This window comes from Sander vitreus, unplaced genomic scaffold (genome assembly GCF_031162955.1).
Source record: "Sander vitreus isolate 19-12246 unplaced genomic scaffold, sanVit1 ctg460_0, whole genome shotgun sequence".
NCBI classification, from domain to species: Eukaryota; Metazoa; Chordata; class Actinopteri; order Perciformes; family Percidae; genus Sander; species Sander vitreus.
The window spans coordinates 20001-45594 of NW_027595570.1; the positions used below are offsets into that span (position 1 = coordinate 20001).

The 25594-nt window shown below is 48.7% G+C and overlaps 1 protein-coding gene across 1 annotated transcript in view; it reads right to left on the minus strand.

The window, feature by feature from the left end:
- LOC144514132 (alpha-mannosidase 2-like) overlaps positions 1 to 21918 on the minus strand; it is a 33396-nt gene extending 11478 nt beyond the window's left edge. The window contains exons 1-14 of the mRNA XM_078245330.1: positions 21678 to 21918; positions 20432 to 20576; positions 20112 to 20321; positions 16668 to 16812; positions 15983 to 16070; positions 15587 to 15670; positions 11311 to 11438; positions 10376 to 10549; positions 10116 to 10302; positions 9599 to 9776; positions 6817 to 7007; positions 3932 to 4129; positions 2350 to 2464; positions 1411 to 1478 (exon numbers count right to left, since the gene is read on the minus strand). Coding sequence (XP_078101456.1) covers positions 1411 to 1478; positions 2350 to 2464; positions 3932 to 4129; positions 6817 to 7007; positions 9599 to 9776; positions 10116 to 10302; positions 10376 to 10549; positions 11311 to 11438; positions 15587 to 15670; positions 15983 to 16070; positions 16668 to 16812; positions 20112 to 20321; positions 20432 to 20569 — 1904 coding nt within the window. The 5' untranslated portion in view covers positions 20570 to 20576; positions 21678 to 21918. The remainder of the gene's footprint in view (positions 1 to 1410; positions 1479 to 2349; positions 2465 to 3931; positions 4130 to 6816; positions 7008 to 9598; positions 9777 to 10115; positions 10303 to 10375; positions 10550 to 11310; positions 11439 to 15586; positions 15671 to 15982; positions 16071 to 16667; positions 16813 to 20111; positions 20322 to 20431; positions 20577 to 21677) is intronic.
- Positions 21919 to 25594: the final 3676 nt, after the last annotated feature.

Here is a 25594-nt window from a genome sequence, read left to right on the forward strand (position 1 = left end):
CGGCCGAAAAGGAGGACGCCTCACATGCCGGGAGACGGCCGCGACTACGGGGCTGGGCTGCATATTTCCTCTACCCCCGCTCTGCTCTTGTCTTTTCTTTGGCGAGGGGAGGAAGAGGGAGGAAGAGGGGAGGAAGAGGGGAGGAAGAGGGGAGGAAGAGGGGAGGAAGAGGGGAGGAAGAGGGGAGGAAGAGGGGGGGAGGAAGAGGGGAGGAAGAGGGGAGGAAGAGGGAGGAAGAGGGAGGAAGACGGGAGGAAGAGGGGAGGAAGAGGGGAGGAAGAGGGGAGGAAGACGGGAGGAAGAGGGGAGGAAGAGGGAGGAAGACGGGAGGAAGAGGGGAGGAAGAGGGGAGGAAGGGGGGAGGAAGAGGGGAGGAAGAGGGGAGGAAGAGGGAGGAAGAGGGAGGAAGAGGGAGGAAGAGGGAGGAAGAGGGGAGGAAGAGGGGAGGAAGAGGGAGGAAGAGGGAGGAAGAGGGAGGAAGAGGGGAGGAAGAGGGAGGAAGAGGGAGGAAGAGGGGGGGAGAGGGGAGGAAGAGGGGGGAAGAGGGGGGAGGAAGAGGGGGGAGGAAGAGGGAGGAAGAGGGGGAGGGAAGAGGGGGAGGAAGAGGGAGGAAGAGGGGGAGGAAGAGGGGGAGGAAGAGGGGAGGAAGAGGGGGGAGGAAGAGGGGGAGGAAGAGGGGGAGGAAGAGGGGAGGGAGGGAGGAAGAGGGGGGAGGAAGAGGGGAGGGAAGAGGAGGAAGAGGGAGGAGAGGGAGGAAGAGGGGAGGAAGAGGGAGGAAGAGGGAGGAAGAGGGAGGAAGAGGGAGGAAGAGGGAGGAAGAGGGAGGAAGAGGGAGGAAGAGGGAGGAAGAGGGAAGAAGAGGGAGGAAGAGGGAAGAAGAGGGAAGAAGAGGGGAGGAAGAGGGGAGGAAGAGGGGAGGAAGAGGGGAGGAAGAGGGAGGAAGAGGGGAGGAAGAGGGAGGAAGAGGGGAGGAAGAGGGAGGAAGAGGACAGCCCTGCCGGGAGCCTCTGTGGATGTCAGGGCTCAGACACCGTATTATTACTAAGACCTCTGCAGAAGGATTTGTAGTTTAATACAAACATGAGACGATGTTTTTCTACCTTTTTAGAGTTTGTTGTTGCTTTTTAATCCAGATTTGTTTTCAACACATTTCGTCTTTCTTCTAAATAAATTAGCCCCGCCCCCTTTACCTGGGCTGGTCACTGACCGCGTGTGTGTGTGTGTGTGTGTGTGTGTGTACCGTATTGTTTCATTAATAAATAATTACCTGGGCTGGTCACTGACCGCGTGTGTGTGTGTGTGTGTGTGTGTGTGTGTGTGTGTGTGTGTGTGTGTGTGTGTGTGTGTGTGTGTGTGTGTGTGTGTGTGTGTGTGTGTGTGTACCGTATTGTTTCATTAATAAATAATTACCTGGGCTGGTCACTGAGCGTGAGCGGCGTCTTCTGAGGCAGAGCGTCCTGCGATGACATCACATCCACCTGAAACACAACAGGTGTTGTTGTTGCTGGTTGCTGTACATACAAGACAGACACACACACACACACACACAGATACAGACACACACAGATACACACACACACAGACACACACAGATACAGACAGACACACAGACACACACACACACACACACACACAGACACACACACACACACACAGACACACAGACACACACACACACACACACACACACACACACACACACACACACACACACACACACACACACACACACACACACACAGACACACACAGACACACACACACACACACACACACACACACACACACACACACACAGACACACACACACAGACACACACACACACACACACACACAGACACACAGACACACACAGATACAGACAGACACACAGACACACACACACAGACAGACACACACACAGACAGACAGACAAACACAGATACAGACACACACACACAGACAGACAGACACAGACAGACAGACACAGACAAACACAGATACAGACAGACACACAGACAGACAGACACAGACAAACACAGATACAGACAGACACACAGACAGACAGACAGACACACACACACAGACAGACAGACACACACAGATACAGACAGACACACAGACAGACAGACAGAGAGACACGCACAGACACACACATACACACACACACACACAGACAGAAACACAGACAGACACACAGACAGACAGACAGAGAGACACGCACAGACACACACACAGACACACACACAGACATCACATCCACCTGAAATACAACAGCTGGTTGCTGTAAATAATGTTGATTGATAAAACTATAGAAATATTACAGAATTCCTGCATAAATCAAAGGTAAAAAGTAGGTCAAAGGTCACCATCTGCATGAAGGGTTTTGATTGGTCGTGGTGGTACTGGCTCTTGTCCAATAGGAGCAGCCAGTGGGCGGAGCTCTGCAGCACGGCATGCAGGTTCAGGATCGACTCAAACAATCTGAAAAGAAAAGTTAGTTTAGTTCAAACTTTTCCTGCTCAGACAGACAGGCAGGCAGACAGGCAGGCAGGCAGACAGGCAGACAGACAGACAGACAGACACACAGGCAGACAGACAGACAGACACACAGGCAGACAGACAGACAGACAGACACACACACACAGACAGACAGACAGACACACACAGAAAGACAGACAGGCAGGCAGACAGGCAGACAGGCAGACAGACAGACAGACAGACAGACAGGCACACACAGAAAGACAGACAGGCAGGCAGACAGGCAGACAGACACAGACAGACAGGCAGACACAGACACAGACAGACAGACAAGCAGACAGACAGACAGGCAGACATGCAGACAGACACAGACAGACAGGCAGACACAGACAGACACAGACAGACAGACAGACACAGACAGACAGACACAGACAGACAGACACACAGACACAGACAGACAGAGAGACAGACAGACAGAGAGGCAGACACAGACACACACACACAGACAGACAGGCAGACAGACACAGACAGACACACACAGACAGACACACAGACAGGCAGACACAGACAGACAGACAGGCAGACAGACAGGCAGACATTCAGACAGACACAGACAGAGACAGACACAGACAGACAGGCAGACACAGACAGACAGACAGACAGACAGGCAGACAGACAGAGACAGACAGACACACACAGACACAGACAGACAGAGAGGCAGACAGACAGACAGAGAGGCAGACACAGACACACACACACAGACAGACAGGCAGACAGACAGACACACACACACAGACAGACAGGCAGACACACAGACAGACAGGCAGACAGACACCGACAGATAGGCAGACAGACACAGACAGATAGGCAGACAGACACAGACAGACACACACAGACAGACAGGCAGACAGACAGACAGGCAGACAGAGAGGCAGACAGACAGGCAGACACAGAGAGGCAGACAGACACAGACAGACAGACAGACAAACACGGGTATGATGAATGGGAAGCTAACGCTAGCTGCTCACGCTAAGCGAGGCGGTACCTGTTACTGTTGCGGGTGGCGACGGCGTCCTTCAACAGAGAGCATGGAGGGACAAATGAGACAAAACACAAGCTAACGCTAAAGGCTAAAGAGATGCTAACACACTAAACAATAATTAAGAAACTTTTTTTAATCATCATTCTGAAAACACTAACGTAGGATAGAAACATGTTTCCATGCCAACGCTAACAGTTCAAGACATTATACGTAGACGCTGTAGTTAGCGCAGATGCTAACGTATTCATGATGTGTTTAGCACTTTGAAGGTTTAACATTTGTCCTTTGTTCTGAGGTTTTTGTCTCTGTTCTCCTTCCTGTTCTGTATTTAACTGAAATGTTTTCTTCATTGAATGCTGATGCTGTAGCGAGAACCTTAAACCAACCAATGCTAACGTGCTAACGACGAGCCAACAGGGAGTAGTCACCTGTTCCCGTAGTCGACCACCACGGGGTCGCGGGCGGTGCCGGTGACAGCGTCGTGGTGCTGGAACAGCGCCAGGCTCCGCCTCCCCGCCGTCAGACGCCCAAAGTGTTCCCGCGCCGGGAAATCTGCCGCCAGACGGCCGTCGCCGTGGAGACGCCGCATCTCGGCGAGTGTGAGGCTGAAGAGAATTTCTGTCGCTCTGCAGAGAGAAACAAGGGTATGTGATGATGTGGGGGGGTATGGTGAAGGGTATGTGATGATGGGGGGTATGGTGAAGGGTATGTGATGATGTGGGGGTATGGTGAAGGGTATGTGATGATGGGGGAGTATGGTGAAGGGTATGTGATGATGGGGGGGGTATGGTGAAGGGTATGTGATGATGGGGGGGTATGGTGAAGGGTATGTGATGATGGGGGGGTATGGTGAAGGGTATGTGATGATGGGGGGTATGGTGAAGGGTATGTGATGATGGGGGGTATGGTGAAGGGTATGTGATGATGGGGGGGTATGGTGAAGGGTATGTGATGATGTGGGGGGTATGGTGAAGGGTATGTGATGATGGGGGGGTATGGTGAAGGGTATGTGATGATGGGGGGGTATGGTGAAGGGTATGTGATGATGGGGGGGTATGGTGAAGGGTATGTGATGATGGGGGGGTATGGTGAAGGGTATGTGATGATGGGGGGGTATGGTGAAGGGTATGTGATGATGGGGGGTATGGTGAAGGGTATGTGATGATGGGGGGGGTATGGTGAAGGGTATGTGATGATGGGGGGTATGGTGAAGGGGATGTGATGATGGGGGGGTATGGTGAAGGGGATGTGATGATGGGGGGTATGGTGAAGGGTATGTGATGATGGGGGGTATGGTGAAGGGTATGTGATGATGGGGGGTATGGTGAAGGGTATGTGATGATGGGGGGTATGGTGAAGGGTATGTGATGATGGGGGGGTATGGTGAAGGGTATGTGATGATGGGGGGGTATGGTGAAGGGTATGTGATGATGGGGGGGTATGGTGAAGGGTATGTGATGATGGGGGGTATGGTGAAGGGGTATGTGATGATGGGGGAGTATGGTGAAGGGTATGTGATGATGGGGGGGTATGGTGAAGGGTATGTGATGATGGGGGGGTATGGTGAAGGGTATGTGATGATGGGGGGTATGGTGAAGGGTATGTGATGATGGGGGGTATGGTGAAGGGGATGTGGGTCAGTGAAGGAGCAGTCACAGCTGTATCCGTCGTTGCCTGTAACGTACTGGTATGACTCCTCTTGTCCTATTCATGCCCAGCGCCATTTGTTTTTAACTCCTTTCTCAACTAAAGCTGGATCTACGTGCTCCAAGTTTGAGACCACACCGCACTCTCGCTTTTTGGCAAAGACCCGCCCTACTTTGCATCTGATTGGCTAGAACTCGTTTCATTGGTAGGTGGAAGTTCGATGATTGGTTAAATCCAGCGCATCAGAAACAGATCTCACGTGGACTTTTGAATTTATTTATTTTTCTAAAATAGTCATACTCCAGACATCGGGCACCAGGCCGAGTCCTCCAGCCCTGCGTTAGTTACAGCTGGTTCCTCTCATATGATTGGTTGGTGAAATCAATTGACTCGAAAATAATAAACCGCATGCAAGTTCCCAATTGTTTTTTTTTTTTTCCTCACGGCTGCTTGAGAGCTGGAAAAACCAAACTCTAGTCAGGCCAATCACATCGTGTATAGAGTGGGTGGGCAGGCCAATCACATCGTGTATAGAGTGGGTGGGCGGGCCAATCACATCGTGTATAGCGTGGGTGGGCAGGCCAATCACATCGTGTATAGAGTGGGTGGGCAGGCCAATCACATCGTGTATAGAGTGGGTGGGCAGGCCATTTACATCGTGTATAGAGTGGTTGGGCGGGCCAATCACATCGTGTATAGCGTGGGTGGGCGGGCCAATCACATCGTGTATAGCGTGGTTGGCGGGCCAATCACATCGTGTATAGAGTGGTTGGGCGGGCCAATCACATCGTGTATAGAGTGGTTGGGCAGGCCAATCACATCGTGTATAGAGTGGGTGGGCGGGCCAATCACATCGTGTATAGAGTGGGTGGGCGGGCCAATCACATCGTGTATAGAGTGGGTGGGCGGGCCAATCACATCGTGTATAGAGTGGGTGGGCGGGGCTTATGGCTGCTGCTGCTGCTGGTGAACAGCATCTCTGAAGACTTGGAGTTCAGCTTTTCTTTGAGAACAGAACAAAGAACGGCCCTGAAGTCATTCTTAAAAAAGGAAGACGTGTTCAGAGTTTAGAGTGGAATCCATCAGCTAGCTCTGCTCTGATTGGTTGGAGAGCTATCCTATTGGTGCAGAGGGAATCTGAAAGACAACCGTTTATCCCGCCCCTCGGCTTGAGCCCAGCCAATGGGGAGTTCCCAGACCCAACATCTGGATGTGGGTCAGACCCAGACCCAACATCTGGATGTGGGTCAGACCCACCCAGACCCAGCATCTGGATGTGGGTCAGACCCACCCAGACCCAGCATCTGGATGTGGGTCAGACCCACCCAGACCCAACATCTGGATGTGGGTCAGACCCAGACCCAACATCTGGATGTGGGTCAGACCCACCCAGACCCAGCATCTGGATGTGGGTCAGACCCAGACCCAACATCTGGATGTGGGTCAGACCCAGACCCAACATCTGGATGTGGGTCAGACCCACCCAGACCCAGCATCTGGATGTGGGTCAGACCCAGACCCAGCATCTGGATGTGGGTCAGACCCAGACCCAACATCTGGATGTGGGTCAGACCCACCCAGACCCAGCATCTGGATGTGGGTCAGACCCAGACCCAGCATCTGGATGTGGGTCTGGCTGGTCAGGCTAGTGTGTAGTCATGGTTACCTGAGCGTGGCCTCCAGCGTCCTGTCGAGGCGTTTGTAGAACGGTCTGGAGGTGAAGTACCCGCTCCAGTAATGGTCGTCCCGGTCGGCGTACGTGAAGAAGTCGCCGCGCACCGTCGGCAGAGTCGACCCGGCCGCCGCCACACGCCGAGACAGCGCCGAGAAATAATCAGAGAGAGTCCCGAAACGAGCCTGCAGACACACAGCAGGAAGAGGAGGAGGAGGAGGAGGAGGAGGAGGAGAAGGAAGAGGAGGAGGAGGAGGAAGAGGAGGAGGAAGAGGAGGAGGAGGAAGAGGAGGAGAAGGAAGAGGAGGAGGAAGAGGAATAGGAGGAGAAGGAGGAGGAAGGAGAGGAGGAGAAGGAGGAAGAGGAATAGGAGGAGAAGGAGGAGGAAGAGGAGGAGGAGAAGGAGGAGGAGGAAGAAGAGGAGGAGGAGGAGGAGGAAGAGGAGGAGGAGGAGGAAGAGGAGGAGGAGGAAGAGGAGGAGAAGGAAGAGGAGGAGGAGGAGAAGGAAGAGGAGGAGGAGGAGAAGGAAGAGGAGGAGAAGGAGGAAGAGGAGAAGGAGGAGAAGGAGGAGGAAGAGGAGGAGGAGGAAGAGGAGAAAGAGGAGGAGGAGGAGGAGGAAGAGGAGGAGGAGGAGGAGGAGGAGGAGGAGGAGGAGGAGGAGGAGGAGGAAGAGGAGGAGGAAGAGGAGGAGGAGACGGAGGAGGAGAAGGAGGAGAAGGAGGAGAAGGAGGAGAAGGAGACGGAGGAGGAGGAGGAGGAGGAGACTTTAGATTTCTGTTTCTGTTCTCAGAATGTTCTAGTGAGTCATTAATCCTGCACGTTGTCTAGTTGTGTTTAATCTCCAGCCAATCAGATCACTGAGATCAGAGTGGCCTTCAGACACAAAGGTCGGGGGTTCAAGTCCCGAGAGTTACCAGGTAACCATCTTATACCTAATGTCCAGACCTTCCTCCACAGCGCTGCAGAGGAGGGTCTGTCTAGTCCACACAGCATTCCTGGATGGGAGGACAACCTGCTCTGGTCAACTGGCATCTCTTTGAACCAATCACAATCATCGTGGGCGGGGCTAAGCTCCGGACGGAGCCACGGTGCCTCTGCTAAATAGTCTCAGGAAGGAACTTGTTTTGGTGGAACATGTGGACGTTCAGAAGTAGTTTTAGTCGTGCAACAGAAAACTCAGATTGGACAGATAGTCTAGCTAGCTGTCTGGATTTACCCTGCAGAGATCTGAGGAGCAGTTAACCATAGTCCTCACAAATCAGCCGGAGGTTAGAACCCCAACACAGAGACAGAGGAAGGGGACGGACATCTGGCTGCACTGGAGCTATCCCAGAAGTGGAAGGTCGTGGACACTATACCATTAGTTAGCAGCTGGATTAAACAAGGTTAAAATGCTGACAGCTAAACGGTGTAAAGGCCCTGACACACCAACCCAACGGCCGACCGTCGGCAGAAAGCCAGTCGGACTGATCAGTCTCCCTGATGTCCAAAAAGTTCCTCAGAACACACCGAAGAGACGCCGACTTGAGCGTACGTTGTGCGCGTCTGAACGCGTCACGTGGGTCTGGCTGCTCCCCGACCATCATGGCGTCTCGTTAAGAATACGATCTCATATTGTCCTAAAATAGTTCACCGTAACGTGTTTCTGGAAACATCTGAAGAGAGAAACAGGCCGTGCAGCTGCTGAATCTGTCTTCATTTCAGATCAACAAAGGTCAGTTTGAGAGACTCTAGTCACGCTCATCCTGCTCCCCGTTTCCTGGTTAGCTCTCCACCAATCAGATGGCTCATTGAGTCTGACTGCCCGCCCTCCGATGCAGCAAGTCAGGTCGGCCCAAATGAAGGCCGACGGCCCAAATGAAGGCCGACGGCCCCTCAGACTGACGACGGACTGTCAAGACGTCCGATAATTGGATTGGTGTGCCAGGGCCTTAACGTGTGGCTGTATTTCACTGAAAAGGATTCCCACAGGGGGGACATCCAACAGGGGGGACTTCCAACAGGGGGGACGTCCAACAGGGGGGAACGTCCAACAGGGGGAACGTCCAACAGGGGGAATGTCCAACGGGGGAATGTCCAACGGGGAACGTCCAACAGGGGGACGTCCCAACAGCGGGGACGTCCAACAGAGGGGAACGTCCCAACAGGGGGAACGTCCAGCGGGGAACGTCCCAACAGGGGGGCGTCCCAACAGGGGGGCGTCCAACAGGGGGAACGTCCAACGGGGGAACGTCCAACGGGGGGACGACCAACAGGGGGGGAGTCCAACAGGGGGGGAGTCCAACAGGGGGGGAGTCCAACAGGGGGGACGTCCAACAGGGGGGACGTCCAACGGGGGAACGTCCAACAGGGGGGACGTCCAACAGGGGGGACGTCCAACGGGGGAACGTCCAACAGGGGGACGTCCAACGGGGGAACGTCCAACAGGGGGAACGTCCAACAGGGGGAACGTCCAACAGGGGGAACGTCCAACGGGGGGACGTCCAACAGGTGGAACGTCCAACGGGGGAACGTCCAACGGGGGGACGTCCAACGGGGGGACGACCAACAGGGGGGGACGTCCAACAGGGGGGACGTCCAACAGGGGGGACGTCCAACAGGGGGACAGGACAGATTAACACATTTTTCAGTTTTCTGTCGCTTTAAAAAGAAAGTTTTTGGAGCTTTTTCAATGTTTTTTTGTGTTTTTGTCCAAAAAAAAAAAGTCTAGCTAGCTAATTTCTCCGTTATGTTTTTATAATTATTAGTTGCCCCCCCCCCCCCCCCCCCCCCCCACCTTGACGTGCAGCTCAGGGTGCTGGTCGAAGTAGTCGAAGAGTTTCTGGTAGTTGGTGAACTGAGCGTCCCACTCGCTCGCCTCCACGAAGCGGAAGTCGTCTCCGAGGGGAACCATCAGGACTGGAGACCGGAAGAGGCGGGACTTCTGCCGGTACTGGTCCAATAGGAGCAGGGCTCTGAGAGGGAAACAGACATATATAAATATATATAAAGAGAAACACCAGGTAATCACATAATACATTTTAATACACTGAAACATAATAAATCTGTCTGAAAAATAGACACACACAGACACACACACACACACACAGAGACACACACACACACACACAGAGACACACACACACAGAGACACACACACACACACACACACAGAGACACACTTCACTAACTTCTTAATTTGGGATAAAGTCAGAGAAAAAGTCATAATATTAAAATAAAGTCTGTTGGTGAACAAATGATAAATCTGCATAATGATGAATTATGAATGAACGTTGGCCCCGCCCCCTGCGGACCTCTCCTGGACGTTCTGCTCTGTGATTGGCTGCGGCGGGATCGTCCAGGGGCAGAAGACCCGCCCCCCCGGTAGCCGGTGGAAGTCGAACTGGCAGCAGACGGCCGGGTTGGGACCACACGTGTGCGGAACGTCGTAGCTGTAGAACGGCATCATGTGACACGTGATGTCACTGCGGGGGGAGGAGTCTGCAAACAGGAAGTGGGTGGAGTCAGTTTTACATACAGTTTTTGGGATGAATGTAACTGTGGCCACACCCACCCCAGCTCTGTCGCCATAGGAACTCAAGCGTGCGCTGCTGGGCGAAGTGCTTCTTGACGGCGTAGTGAACGCGTTGGATGACCATGTGGCTAAGCCCCGCCCCCTTCAGCAGGTAGGCCATGGAGGGGGAGTGGCCAAACGGATCCACCGCCCAACCGGTGCTCGGCTTCACACCTGCAGACACAAACAACAACAACAACACTTTAAACACACTCATTTACATATACATATATATATGACAGTCAAGCAGACAGAGAGACAGGAAGACAGGCAGACAGAGAGACAGGCAGACAGAGAGACAGGAAGACAGGCAGACAGAGAGACAGGCAGACAGACAGACAGACAGGCAGACAGAGAGACAGACAGAGAGACAGGCAGGCAGACAAACAGACAGACAAGCAGGCAGACAGACAGGCAGACAGAGAGACAGACAGAGAGACAGACAAGCAGACAAGAAGACAGAGAGACAGACAGACAGAGAGACAGACAAGCAAACAGACAGACAGACAGAGAGACAGACAGACAGAGAGACAGACAAGAGACAGACAGGCAGACAGAGAGACAGACAAGCAGACAAGAAGACAGAGAGACAGACAGGCAGACAGACAGACAGAGAGACAGAGCAGACAGACAGACAGAGAGACAGACAGACAGTCAGACAGACAGGAAAAGCAACCAAGGCGTAGTACACGGACGTCCTCATGTGGTGTTGGATCAGTGACATGAAGTACTTAATAAAACAGACCGCCGTGAACTGCATAATGAACAACGTGTGTTTCACGTCACGTTTTCTACTACGTATTTATATCGGATCGTGCAGACAGCACAGATCGCTGGAGCCGACAGTATCTACGTGTATAAATATATCTACGGCCGTCTCAGACAGCGACAGGAAACCGGAAGTGGACAGGGACAGGAAACAGGAAGTGAGGTACCGAGGTGTCTCTGCATCCACTGGTGTCCCTCCATCAGCTGATCCAACAGAGCGAAGTAGTGACTGTTGGCTTCGTCCGCCATCACCCAGCCGCCCGTCACCATCTCCAGCTGCCCCGCCCCCACCAGGCTGGCCAATCACAGAGCAGCACGCACACCACAGAGGGAAGAGAAGACAACATGATGATTCAATATGATTAAATATATTCATATATACATATAAACTAATATTATAAAGAGTAACAACACTGACACTACGCGGCGTAGGGTTTAACGATTATTTTTTCAATTAGTGATTATTTTCCCATTGATTAATTAGTAACAAATTTCAATAAGGTTCAAATCTCTATTAAAAAAGTTTAACACTGAATGTTAATTATTAGTAAAATGGATTAGTAGGCGACCAATCCAACCACCAAATAAACTCACTTTCAGGAGGAATACACAAATAAAAACTAAACAGAGTAGTGTATGAGAGATTAACCTGTACTTGCTTTTTTTAACAGTAGGTAAAATAATGAATAAGCTCTTGTTTAACATCCAAGCTCTTCCCCCTTTAATTTAACTTTAAATATGTGTATCTAAAGGCTGGTGAAGCACTGTAGGGAGGAGAAGTTGGACAGTTGTTTTGTCTCGTTCCAGTGATTGGTACAGCTGGGTGATGGCGTCGGAAATGCTTTAGCATGTTAGATGTATTTTCACTCACATACCCAACAACTGCAGAACAACGCAGACACACAGTCGCCTTATCCTCCACTCTCTGACCTGTAGCCTACTACTGGAGCTGACAGTCCTCGTCTTATCCTCCACTCTCTGACCTGTAGCCTACTACTGGAGCTGACAGTCCTCGTCTTATCCTCCACTCTCTGACCTGTAGCCTACTACTGGAGCTGACAGTCCTCGTCTTATCCTCCACTCTCTGACCTGTAGCCTACTACTGGAGCTGACAGTCGTCTTATCCTCCACTCTCTGACCTGTAGCCTACTACTGGAGCTGACAGTCCTCGTCTTATCCTCCACTCTCTGACCTGTAGCCTACTACTGGAGCTGACAGTCCTCGTCTTATCCTCCACTCTCTGACCTGTAGCCTACTACTGGAGCTGACAGTCCTCGTCTTATCCTCCACTCTCTCGACCTGTAGCCTACTACTGGAGCTGACAGTCCTCGTCTTATCCTCCACTCTCTGACCTGTAGCCTACTACTGGAGCTGACAGTCCTCGTCTTATCCTCCACTCTCTGACCTGTAGCCTACTACTGGAGCTGACAGTCCTCGTCTTATCCTCCACTCTCTGACCTGTAGCCTACTACTGGAGCTGACAGTCCTCGTCTTATCCTCCACTCTCTGACCTGTAGCCTACTACTGGAGCTGACAGTCCTCGTCTTATCCTCCACTCTTTCGCCTGTAGCCATACTCGTCCTTTCGTGCTATCTCTGACTCACTCACTGGACCGTCGACCTGACAAAAAACTGCATGTAGGCGGAGGAGCTCGGCTAGCTTTGGAGCTAAGGCGGGGCTACAGTTTAGGTGTCCCTAGAACCTGCGTATCTAAACAGTAGTTCCACATTACATTAATTAATTTGCACGCAAGTTTTATTTATTTTATTTAGTGACGCGTCGACGCAAATTATTTGTGTTGACGCATTTACCTAATCGATGACGTCGACTATGTCGCCGAATCGTCCCAGCCCTAATAGGGTTTGTCATGTAGTGGTCACATGCACTGACGTGCACTAACGTGCACGTGGCACGGTAACTGGCCAATGAAACATCATTTTCAAGCTCTAAATCAAACACAACTAAGCCACACAGCCAACGGACGGGACGCAGCGCTCCACTAATCTAAATATTGCATACTTATCGCGACACTTTTGATATAACATTGCGATACTGAGTTGATATACAGTGCTCAGCATTAGTTTACACACCCTGCTAAAGATGACTGAAAGATGAATAAAAAAAAACATCTTTTGGAAATTGATTTTAATTCCTTAATCAAAAAAATTAGGAAAAATCCAGCCTTTAAGGACCCCAATTATCTTTGTGAATGAATAATGTATCGTAAATAAATAAATGTTCTTCCTTAAAATACAGGGGGCATAAGTCAGTTCACCCCTATGTTAGATTCCCATAGAGGCAGGCAGGCTTTTATTTTGAAAGGTCAGTTATTTCATGGATCCAGGATACTATGATCCTGATACAGTTCCCTTGGCCCCCCCATCATCACATACCCTTCACCATACCCCCCCATCATCACATACCCTTCACCATACCCCCACATCATCACATACCCTTCACCATACCCCCCACATCATCTCATACCCTTCACCATACCCCCCACATCATCACATACCCTTCACCATACCCCCCCATCATCACATACCCTTCACCATACCCCCCCCCCATCATCACATACCCTTCACCATACCCCCCATCATCACATACCCTTCACCATACCCCCCCCCCTATCATCACATACCCTTCACCATACCCCCCCCCCATCATCACATCCCCTTCACCATACCCCCACATCATCACATACCCTTCACCATACCCCCCCCCCATCATCTCATACCCTTCACCATACCCCCCCATCATCTCATACCCTTCACCATACCCCCCCCCCATCATCACATCTCCTTCACCATACCCCCCCCCCATCATCACATACCCTTCACCATACCCCCCCATCATCACATACCCTTCACCATACCCCCCCCCCATCATCACATACCCTTCACCATACCCCCCACATCATCACATACCCTTCACCATACCCCCCATCATCACATACCCTTCACCATACCCCCCCCATCATCACATACCCTTCACCATACCCCCCCCATCATCACATACCCCTTCACCATACCCCCCCATCATCACATACCCTTCACCATACCCCCCATCATCACATACCCTTCACCATACCCCCCCCATCATCACATACCCTTCACCATACATAGAGATTGGCATGGGGTACTTTCCATAATGCAAATCAAACCAGCTGTTAGGCTAACTGAAATACAACCATGCAAATGGACGGGTCTAGTTCTAGTGTCTGGTAGGCGTTACTCAGAGGAACATTATCAGACTTGCTCTGCTCAGCGTTTACTTCCTGGAACAAGTTACAGCACTTCTTTAAAATCAACTCACACTTAAACCTTTTGCACATTTTAGAAATCTGACTTTAACCCTCCAAACTTCTACTTGTTGCTTTACATAGTTGTACTTCTTTTGCATCCTGGTTGTTCTGATCTGCTTATCAAATATTTTTTTCTTTTTGAAAAGTTTTAGGGTCCTATCCTTCACCCGGCGCAGCACGAAGCCCAACCCAACTGTCTTTGCTAGTTTAAGACTGACCCAGTTATCAGTTTCCATCCAGCGCCCACGTCGTTTAAATAGCAAATGCACCTGCGCCCATCTGTGGCCCATGGTCTTACAGGGAGGTGTGTTCAGGTACATTCTGGTCTTACAGGGAGGTGTGTTCAGGTACATTCTGGTCTTACAGGGAGGTGTGTTCAGGTGCATTCTGGTCTTACAGGGAGGTGTGTTCAGGTGCATTCTGCTGGTCTTACAGGGAGGTGTGTTCAGGTGCATTCTGGTCTTACAGGGAGGTGTGTTCAGGTGCATTCTGCTGGTCTTACAGGGAGGTGTGTTCAGGTGCATTCTGGGAGTACTGCTATCTTGAGGCAGTGGGAAGTGATGGCACCATTGACCAACAAAAACCTGGTCTAAAGTCAATAACGCAGCATTTCATTGTTATTTTAACAGAGCATTAGTAAAATGCTCCTAGACTCGTGCACAGCACGTGCACACTATGCTTGTTACACACACAGGGACGCACAGCAGCACACACACACACACACACACACACACACACACACACACACACACATGCAGAAGATTACAGATACAAATATTACGGTGCAAATCCTCCATCATAACAGCAATGCTCCAAGGTCCAAACGCGCCTGGCTTTTAAAGGGAATGGGAGATGATCTCTGATTGGTTGATTGCATGTTACGCCCAGAACTCACCTCTGATTAATGAAGACACTAAGGTCAACCCTTTAGAACCATGACCCCGGCACACGGACCCTTTTTACCACCGTCAAACTAGCAAAAATGAATTTGGACACGCCCTAAACACACCTGCACCTAAACACGCCGTGACCTCAGGTCGTTAAAATAGGGCCCTTAAACCTTTTAGACATTTTAGAAATCTGACTTTAACCCTAACATGGTGTAGATGACGGAGGCCAGAGTATTAATCAAACGTTACCTTTTGACCGTCTCTCTCTTCTGCTCGTCGATGTCGTTCCACCACTTGGAGAAATAACTGATTTCTGCCCAAATCATCTTCCTCCTGATGATCACAAACATATATTATTAATAAAGGCGACAAAAAGGCAACAAAAAAGTTGCCTTTTTGACCGTTTACATCATTCCTTATTTATTCCTTCCTTCCCTTTTCTTTCCCTCTTTGCCTCCTTTATTCCACACTTCTTTCCTTCCCTACGTACGTTTTCTAGTTTCTTCAGTGAACTATTGTGTAATATCTCTGTAAATGATAGAGTGTGGTCTAGACCTACTCTATGTGTGAAGTGTCCTGAGATAGCTCCTGTTGGGATCTGACTCTGTGAATAGGGTTGAACTGAAATGAGCTGAAGAGGAGTACCTGCTGTCTTCACTCAGTTTGATCAGCATGTTGTCCAGGATGTGTTTCGTCTGGTCCTCATAATACCTGTCAAATGTCTTCAACCAGCCTGAAACACACACACACACACACACACACACACACACACACACACACAGAGAGTTAAACCCAGTTATGACTTTATTTAAATGTAATAATTCATATCTTCCTGTTGCGTGTGTGTGTGTGTGTGTGTGTCTGTGTGTGTGTGTGTGTGTCTCTGTCTGTGTGTCTCTGTGTGTGTGTGTGTCTGTGTGTGTGTGTGTGTGTGTGTGTGTGTGTGTGTGTGTGTCTGTGTGTCTGTGTGTGTGTGTGTGTCTCTGTCTGTGTGTGTGTGTGTGTGTGTGTGTGTCTCTGTCTGTGTGTCTGTGTGTGTGTGTGTGTGTGTGTCTGTGTGTGTGTGTGTGTGTGTGTCTGTGTGTGTGTGTGTCTGTGTGTGTGTGTGTGTGTGTGTGTGTGTGTGTGTGTGTGTGTGTGTGTGTGTGTGTGTGTGTGTGTGTGTGTGTGTGTGTGTGTGTGTGTGTGTGTGTGTGTGTGTGTGTGTGTGTGTGTGTGTATGTGTGTGTGTGTGTGTGTGTGTGTGTGTGTGTGTGTGTGTGTGTGTGTGTGTGTGTGTGTGTGTGTGTGTGTGTGTGTGTGTGTGTGTGTGTGTGTGTGTGTGTCTCACCTGGGTCGTTGTGTGAATGAGGAACCAGGAAAACTTCCAGCGGCTGCTCGTCCCACTCGTTGCCTTGGTAACGGATCTTAAAGCCTTGTTTCCAGGCGCCCCCGTCGGGGTTATCGAAGGGCAGGAGGTCGTACACATCCAGCAGCTGCAGCCGGGAAAATACACAAATACTCAGTACCTTCAGTACTACGCTGTGATGTAGAGGCTTATTTATACTGAGCCTTTCTGTTGGTCAATACATTAGTATTAGGGACGTATTAGGGAATATACACAAGAAAGGGGCGGCCTGGAGCTCGGCCAGGACAGCCTGGGCCCATGTAGACCGAGTCCTTTACAGCGGTGCGGGTTAGAATCCGGCCTGCTTCCCTTTGCTGCGTGTCTCCCCCTCTCTCCTGTCTATCCACTGTCTAATAAAGGGAAAACCCCAAAATATTATCTTACAAAAAATAATCGACAAAAAGAAATCTTTGAAAAAAGGCAAAAAAGGTCTGAAAGAAATGTTGAAAAAATCAACAAATAAAATAAAAAAATATTATAGCTACTGTTGTTAGCGTGCAGCTACTGTTGATAGTGTGCAGCTACTGTTGATAGCGTGCAGCTACTGTTGATAGCGTGCAGCTACTGTTGATAGTCGTGCAGCTACTGTTGATAGCATGGAGCTACTGTTGATAGCGTGCAGCTACTGTTGATAGCGTGCAGCTACTGTTGATAGCATGGAGCTACTGTTGTTAGCTAGCTGCAGCTACTGTTGATAGTGTGCAGCTACTGTTGATAGCAGCTGCAGCTACTGTTGATAGCTAGCTGCAGCTACTGTTGTTAGCTAGCTGCAGCTACTGTTGATAGAGTGCAGCTACTGTTGTTAGCTAGCTGCAGCTACTGTTGTTAGCTAGCTGCAGCTACTGTTAGCTAGCTGCAGCCAGCTACTGTTGATAGCGTGCAGCTACTGTTGATAGCTAGCTGCAGCTACTGTTGATAGCTAGCTGCAGCTACTGTTGATAGCTAGCTGCAGCTACTGTTGATAGCGTGCAGCTACTGTTGTTAGCGTGCAGCTACTGTTGTTAGCGTGCAGCTACTGTTGATAGTGTGCAGCTACTGTTGATAGCATGGAGCTACTGTTGATAGCTAGCTGCAGCTACTGTTGTTAGCTAGCTGCAGCTACTGTTGTTAGAGTGCAGCTACTGTTGTTAGCAGTGCAGCTACTGTTGTTAGAGTGCAGCTACTGTTGTTAGCTAGCTGCAGCTACTGTTGATAGCTAGCTGCAGCTACTGTTGATAGCGTGCAGCTACTGTTGATAGCTAGCTGCAGCTACTGTTGTTAGCTAGCTGCAGCTACTGTTGATAGCGTGCAGCTACTGTTGTTAGCTAGCTGCAGCTACTGTTGTTAGAGTGCAGCTACTGTTGTTAGCTTGCTGCTACTGTTGTTAGCTTGCTGCTACTGTTGTTAGCTTGCTGCAGCTACTGTTGTTAGCTAGCTGCAGCTACTGTTGTTAGCTAGCTGCTACTGTTGTTAGCTTGCTGCTACTGTTGTTAGCTAGCTGCAGCTACTGTTGTTAGCTAGCTGCAGCTACGGTTGTTAGCTAGCTGCAGCTACGGTTGATAGCTAGCTGCAGCTACGGTTGATAGCGTGCAGCTACTGTTGTTAGCGTGCAGCTACTGTTGTTAGCGTGCAGCTACTGTTGTTAGCGTGCAGCTACTGTTGTTAGCGTGCAGCTACTGTTGTTAGCGTGCAGCTACTGTTGTTAGCGTGCAGCTACTGTTGTTAGCTCGCTGCAGCTACTGTTGTTAGCTCGCTGCAGCTACTGTTGATAGAGTGCAGCTACTGTTGTTAGCTAGCTGCAGCTACTGTTGTTAGCTAGCTGCAGCTACTGTTGATAGCGTGCAGCTACTGTTGTTAGCTAGCTGCAGCTACTGTTGTTAGCTAGCTGCAGCTACTGTTGTTAGCTAGCTGCAGCTACTGTTGTTAGCTAGCTGCAGCTACGGTTGTTAGCTGCAGCTACTGTTGTTAGCGTGCAGCTACTGTTGTTAGCTAGCTGCAGCTACTGTTGTTAGCTAGCTGCAGCTACTGTTGTTAGCTAGCTGCAGCTACTGTTGTTAGCGTGCAGCTACTGTTGTTAGCTAGCTGCAGCTACGGTTGATAGCGTGCAGCTACGGTTGATAGCGTGCAGCTACGGTTGATAGCGTGCAGCTACTGTTGTTAGCGTGCAGCTACTGTTGTTAGCTCGCTGCAGCCACTGTTGATAGAGTGCAGCTACGGTTGTTAGCTAGCTGCAGCTACTGTTGTTAGCTAGCTGCAGCTACTGTTGTTAGCTAGCTGCAGCTACTGTTGTTAGCTAGCTGCAGCTACTGTTGTTAGCTAGCTGCAGCTACGGTTGTTAGCTAGCTGCAGCTACTGTTGTTAGCGTGCAGCTACTGTTGTTAGCGTGCAGCTACTGTTGTTAGCGTGCAGCTACTGTTGTTAGCGTGCAGCTACTGTTGTTAGCTAGCTGCAGCTACTGTTGTTAGCTAGCTGCAGCTACTGTTGATAGCGTGCAGCTACGGTTGATAGCGTGCTAGCGTGCAGCTACGGTTGATAGCGTGCGGCTACTGTTGATAGCGTGCGGCTACTGTTGATAGCGTGCGGCTACTGTTGATAGCGTGCGGCTACTGTTGATAGCGTGCGGCTACTGTTGTTAGCGTGCAGCTACTGTTGATAGCGTGCAGCTACTGTTGTTAGCTAGCTGCAGCTACGGTTGTTAGCTAGCTGCAGCTACGGTTGATAGCGTGCGGCTACTGTTGATAGCGTGCAGCTACTGTTGATAGCGTGCAGCTACTGTTGATAGCGTGCAGCTACGGTTGATAGCGTGCGGCTACTGTTGATAGCGTGCGGCTACTGTTGTTAGCGTGCAGCTACTGTTGTTAGCGTGCAGCTACTGTTGATAGCGCTGCAGCTACTGTTGTTAGCTAGCTGCAGCTACTGTTGTTAGCGTGCAGCTACTGTTGTTAGCGTGCAGCTACTGTTGTTAGCTAGCTGCAGCTACTATTGTTAGCTAGCTGCAGCTACTATTGTTAGCGTGGAGCTACTGTTGTTAGCTAGCTGCAGCTACTGTTGTTAGCTAGCTGCAGCTACTGTTGTTAGCTAGCTGCAGCTACTGTTGTTAGCTAGCTGCAGCTACTATTGTTAGCGTGCGGCTACTGTTGTTAGCGTGCAGCTACTGTTGTAGCAGAGAGAGAATGCCAAGAGTGTGCAGAGCTGTCATCAAAGCTAAAGGTGACTACTCTGAAGAATCTAAAACATATTCTGGTTTGTTTTAACACTTTGTTTACTATATCATTCCAAATGTGTTCCTTCATAGTTTTGATGTCTTTAATATGAATCTACAATGTAGGAAATAACATCAATCAAAACCATTGATTGAGATGGTACTGTATGCTAAGCTAACCTTAGTCTATACTATGCTAAGCTAACCTGCACTCCATCAGTTCCGTCCTTCATCTCTTCAGCCAATCGGCAACCAGGCAGCTGGCGGGTGGAGCCTGAGCTGCCGTTGGCCCCTCGTCCTGTTTCCCATGATGCTTTGCGTTGGATCAGAGTGTCCCGCAGCGTAGCAACCAGACGGTTGTTGTCGCTAAGGAGAAGCTCTAACTTGTCAATCTTCTGCTGGAGGCGGGACAAATCCTGCACACAAGCATGCTGATTGGTTACACAAACACAATTATGGATATGCCATTTAGCCAGTTTAATGCTAAGGTTGATAATATAAGGGAGAAATTTGGGTGCTGACTCACTTCGTCCTGTCCAATAGGCGTATCCAAGCGCTGCTGAAGCTCCGCCCCCTGCATCAGCTCCAGCATCCGGTACAGTGACATCACAGCGACGCAGAAGATCCCGCCCACCAGCACGGCCAGCAGCCGACTCCTCTTCATCCCTCAACTAAGGAAAAGATTCAAAGACTCATTTCTGCCCTGAAATCCCCATCACCACATCCACCAGACTCCATGTAAATAATCAGGACTTTTAGTGTGTATAGAGCCAGCATATTTCCACCAGACTCCATGTAAATAATCAGGACTTTTAGTGTGTATAGAGCCAGCATATTTCCACCAGACTCCATGTAAATAATCAGGACTTTTAGTGTGTATAGAGCCAGCATATTTCCACCAGACTCCATGTAAATAATCAGGACTTTTAGCGTGTATAGAGCCAGCACATCTCCACCAGACTCCATGTAAATAATCAGGACTTTTAGCGTGTATAGAGCCAGCATATCTCCACCAGACTCCATGTAAATAATCAGGACTTTTAGCGTGTATAGAGCCAGCATATCTCCACATGTAAATAGTGAATTAAGGGTTTATTTCAACCAAACCAGAGTGGTGATTGTTGGAACAGTGGACAGATGAACCAAGACGGCTTTTGGTAGTTTTATTTAGTTTCTGTCCACTTTGAATGAAGTGTGTTGTACGATGATAAAATCACTGATTATTTACATGGAGTCTGGTGAAGATATGCTGGCTCTATACACGCTAAAAGTCCTGATTATTTACATGGAGTCTGGTGGAAATATGCTGGCTCTATATACACTAAAAGTCCTGATTATTTACATGGAGTCTGGTGGAGATATGCTGGCTCTATACACGCTAAAAAGTCCTGATTATTTACATGGAGTCTGGTGGAGATATGCTGGCTCTATACACGCTAAAAGTCCTGATTATTTACATGGAGTCTGGTGGAGATATGCTGGCTCTATACACACTAAAAGTCCTGATTATTTACATGGAGTCTGGTGGGTTTGGTGATTTCGGGGCTGTTTCATGTTAACTGAAGCTGTCAGTAGTAAAAAGAATATTAACACAACACTAAAACAAAGTTAAAGTCAAACGTACTTCTAATATTTCCGTTTGATAAAGAAATAAACGAATTAAAACGAAATATTTTGCGTAATGTATTCTGTTGGTTGAACTGATTAACCCTCCTGTAGGTCAACCGGCTGTTAAGATAAAATTAATAAAACTATATATTTTAAATTCAGACCTTTCAGACAGGACTTCCGCGTTGGACAAACGGCCACAGGTCTCGCGCTCCGGAGTGTCTCGTGCTGTTTGTCACCTGCTCTGTGACGTGGCAGTCTGTCTTCAGTTCGCCGCGAAAAACAGAAATAAAACATTAAAGGTTTTTAGTTGATTGAAAGTTCAATGAAGTTTGTGGGTCGATCAGCAGCACGATCTCTCACCCTGCTGCCGCTGCGCATGCGCCCTGCTGTTTGTATTGCTTCCGCTGGTTCAGCTGACTCAGCGCTGCACAGAACTTCCGTTAGGACTTCATACACAAAGGTCAACTTCTACTCTGTGTGTGTGTGTGTGTGTGTGTGTGTGTGTGTGTGTGTGTGTGTGTGTGTGTGTGTGTGTGTGTGTGTGTGTGTGTGTGTGTGTGTACACAAAGGTACAGGTAGGCAACATACCGCTGTCCACAAACAGCCATGTTTTTTTTAATATTAAGAAACAGAAACATTTTACATTCCTTATGTTATAATGTTAAATAACAAAACAAAAACAATGCTATCCAATAGTCAAAAATCATTTACAGGACAGATACCAGCTCTTTCCATCTCTGCCTTTAGGAGATGTATATATATGCATGGATATAGTTATATATATATATATATATATATATATATATATATATATATATATATATATATATATATATATATATAATCTTCTGAAAGTCCTCCATGTCTGTCAGAGTCTTTCCAGCCTGAAGTTCAGCTGCTCTTTCCTTCTCATCATCTTTATTTCTTTCAGGTTGTTCTTCAGCAGTTCAACGACCTCCATGCACTCTTTCCTCAGTTCTTCTACTTTCTTTATACTTCAGTTTTTTATAGTATTTACACAGCTCATCTTCCTCCTGCTACCAGTCCTGCTGCAGCTCATCTTCCTCCTGCTATCAGTCCTGCTGCAGCTCATCTTCCTCCTGCTACCAGTCCTGCTGCAGCTCATCTTCCTCCTGCTACCAGTCCTGCTGCAGCTCATCTTCCTCCTGCTACCAGTCCTGCTGCAGCTCATCTTCCTCCTGCTATCAGTCCTGCTGCAGCTCATCTTCCTCCTGCTATCAGTCCTGCTGCAGCTCATCTTCCTCCTGCTATCAGTCCTGCTGCAGCTCATCTTCCTCCTGCTACCAGTCCTGCTGCAGCTCATCTTCCTCCTGCTATCAGTCCTGCTGCAGCTCCTCCTCCTCCTGCTCCTGCTGCTGATGCTGCTGCTAAACTACCCCCCCCCCAGTGAATGGAGCTGCAAGGACCAGGAGTCCTACTCCTACTACTCCTACCTACTACCACTACTAACCCTGCTTCCTCATTTACTGTTGACCCTGAACCCCCCATCTCCAGGTCTCCTGGTCCTCCTGGAGAGTTGAGATCTCCTCTTCAGAGTGATGAAGAAGCTGACTTTAAATCAAACTGGGATCTGATGTGATCAGAAAGATTCTGTGGAGACAGGAAGAGACACACATCATCAGAATACACACACACACACACACACACACAGACACACACACACACACACAGAGACACACACACACAGAGACACACACACACACACACACAGACACACAGACACACACACAGAGACACACACACACACACACACACACACACACACACAGAGACACACACACACACAGAGAGACACACACACACAGACACACAGAGACACACACACACACACACACACACACACACACACACAAACCACACGGTTTCTGAATGTGTCCTGCCTTCAGTCTCCGGGTCAGCTGTTCAAAATCGGCACGGCTTGTGACGTCACAAGCCGAAACGAGCTGGCTAACCGCAACCGTTAGCTCGTAGCTTTAGCGTTAGCATGCTAATGCTAACGCTAGCATGCTAACGCTAACACTAGCATGCTACCTCGTTCTCAATAGCAAAGCACTGCTACAACACACACAAGTTCACCATAATCTCCAAAAGAACTACTTCCATGTGCGCCCTCATTTAGAAGAAGTCTCCCAGCTAATCCTGCCTTGTAACTGACTGAAGGTGGAGAAACAGCCTTTCTTTTACTGTCTATGGAGCTAGCTAGCTGACATGAGCTACATCTGAGCTACTGAGCATGTGCAAGTCCAATCAAAGATAGTACAGAAGAAGAAGAAGAAAAGAGGTCTCACTCTGTAGCTAAAACAGAGACCAGCTGAAAGAGGATCTGCAGCAGTGAGAGAGAGCTGTGCAGTACAACAACAATATGGTGTTTTTGGAAAATGAAACCATGTAAACCTGTTCTGGTACAACCTGAAAATACAGTTATGAACCTGAAAATGAGCAGAATATGGGCGCTTTAAATATCTGCTGGCATCACTTTATGTTTCAGAGATCATCAGACTGGTTTTCTCTGCTCTGGATCTGACAGAAAAATAATCATGTTTTTTTTTATCTTTCTCTGTACCTTCAGTAGAGTTTTATAGTCCTCACAGGTGAGACACTGCTGCAGTCTGATTGGTTGCTCTGGTCATGTGATTTCAGAGAAACAACTCAGGTGGGAAGCTGCTGATCAGTCAGACTGAGAGAAGACGTGTGGACACGAAGACTGAGCACTCAGAGCTGCTGTACCTGCATCAACAAACAGGTAAGAAGCTCTAAACCTCTTGATGAAGATGTGACTGTCATCAGAAGACTAAATATATATTCAGTGATGTGATGATGTAACAATCGTAGCTGATCTTAGATGTTCAGTATTTGTTCACGTTGACCAACACAGTTTCTGAAGAAGAGGCTGTAAACTCTCCACATATCACTAACAGGATATTAGTTTAGGAGGATCATATATGAACCGTGTTACATATTTAAGACTTTACTGAGACTGTAAGACACAAACTACCTTTCCTTTGTCTGGATGAACCAGTATCAGGTCTGATCAGGATCAGGTCTGATAAGAGTTAATCAACATGAATTTACAGCTTCAATAGAATAATTCTCAGTCCAAAAGTCCAAAGTTAAATATTAAACCGACCATCCCACACATCAAATATCGTATTACATACAGAACCGCCATCACAGACTGTTGATAACTTTATTGTTCTTTATCTCTATGAAACCCTCAGTGAATAGTTAATCAGTTACTTCAGGGCTGCAACTGAAATAATGGCCTAAAGCAACGACAGCTTATGGAAAGGACACGTGTAACTATGGTCAGATCTTGGTCCTGACTGATGGGGGGGTGATATTGATAAGCGTTTTGATTTATGTATAACAGCGTGGGCTATTATTTTGCCATCTTTCCTTCCTGTTTTAGGAAGCAGTGACTGTATGCTCTTCTTAAATAAAATATGCAGCTCTGGTAGATGTTTGAGATTGGTCGTGCTGTGCTAACACCGCCTCTTCCCTCATAAATAAAATGTTTCTGAGCTATATCAAAGTATAAATGTTGTTTACTTTCAGTGAAGAAAAACAAGAAGATTTATTTTAGTTTTTTGGGTCAAAATGAACTATAAAGTTAAGAGATTAAACTGAAGAATAGAAGATGGCGACAATTCTTAGAAGCATTCACAGAGAAAAGCAACGGGACGTTTTCTTTGTTTTTCAGTCGACAGGAAGTCCAAACACTCCCGAAACCTTCAGCACTTCCTGTCTTTAAAGTACAGATGTTGATACTGTTTCTTTTTGCCTATTCAGATACCTGAACCTTCGTATCGGCTGATACCGAGCACGTCGAAATAAAACATTTTTTATTGAGAAACTGTTTTTAAAAAAACGTCCAAAATGATGAAAAAGCAACGTTTTTGTAGCGTGTGTGTGTGTGTGTGTGTGTGTGTGTGTGTGTGTGTGTGTGTGCGTCTGTGTGTGCGTCTGTCTGTGTGTCTGTGTGTGTGTGTGTGTGTGTGTGTGTGTGTGCGCGTGTGTGTGTGTGTGTGTGTGTGTGTGTGTGTGTGTGTCTGTGTGT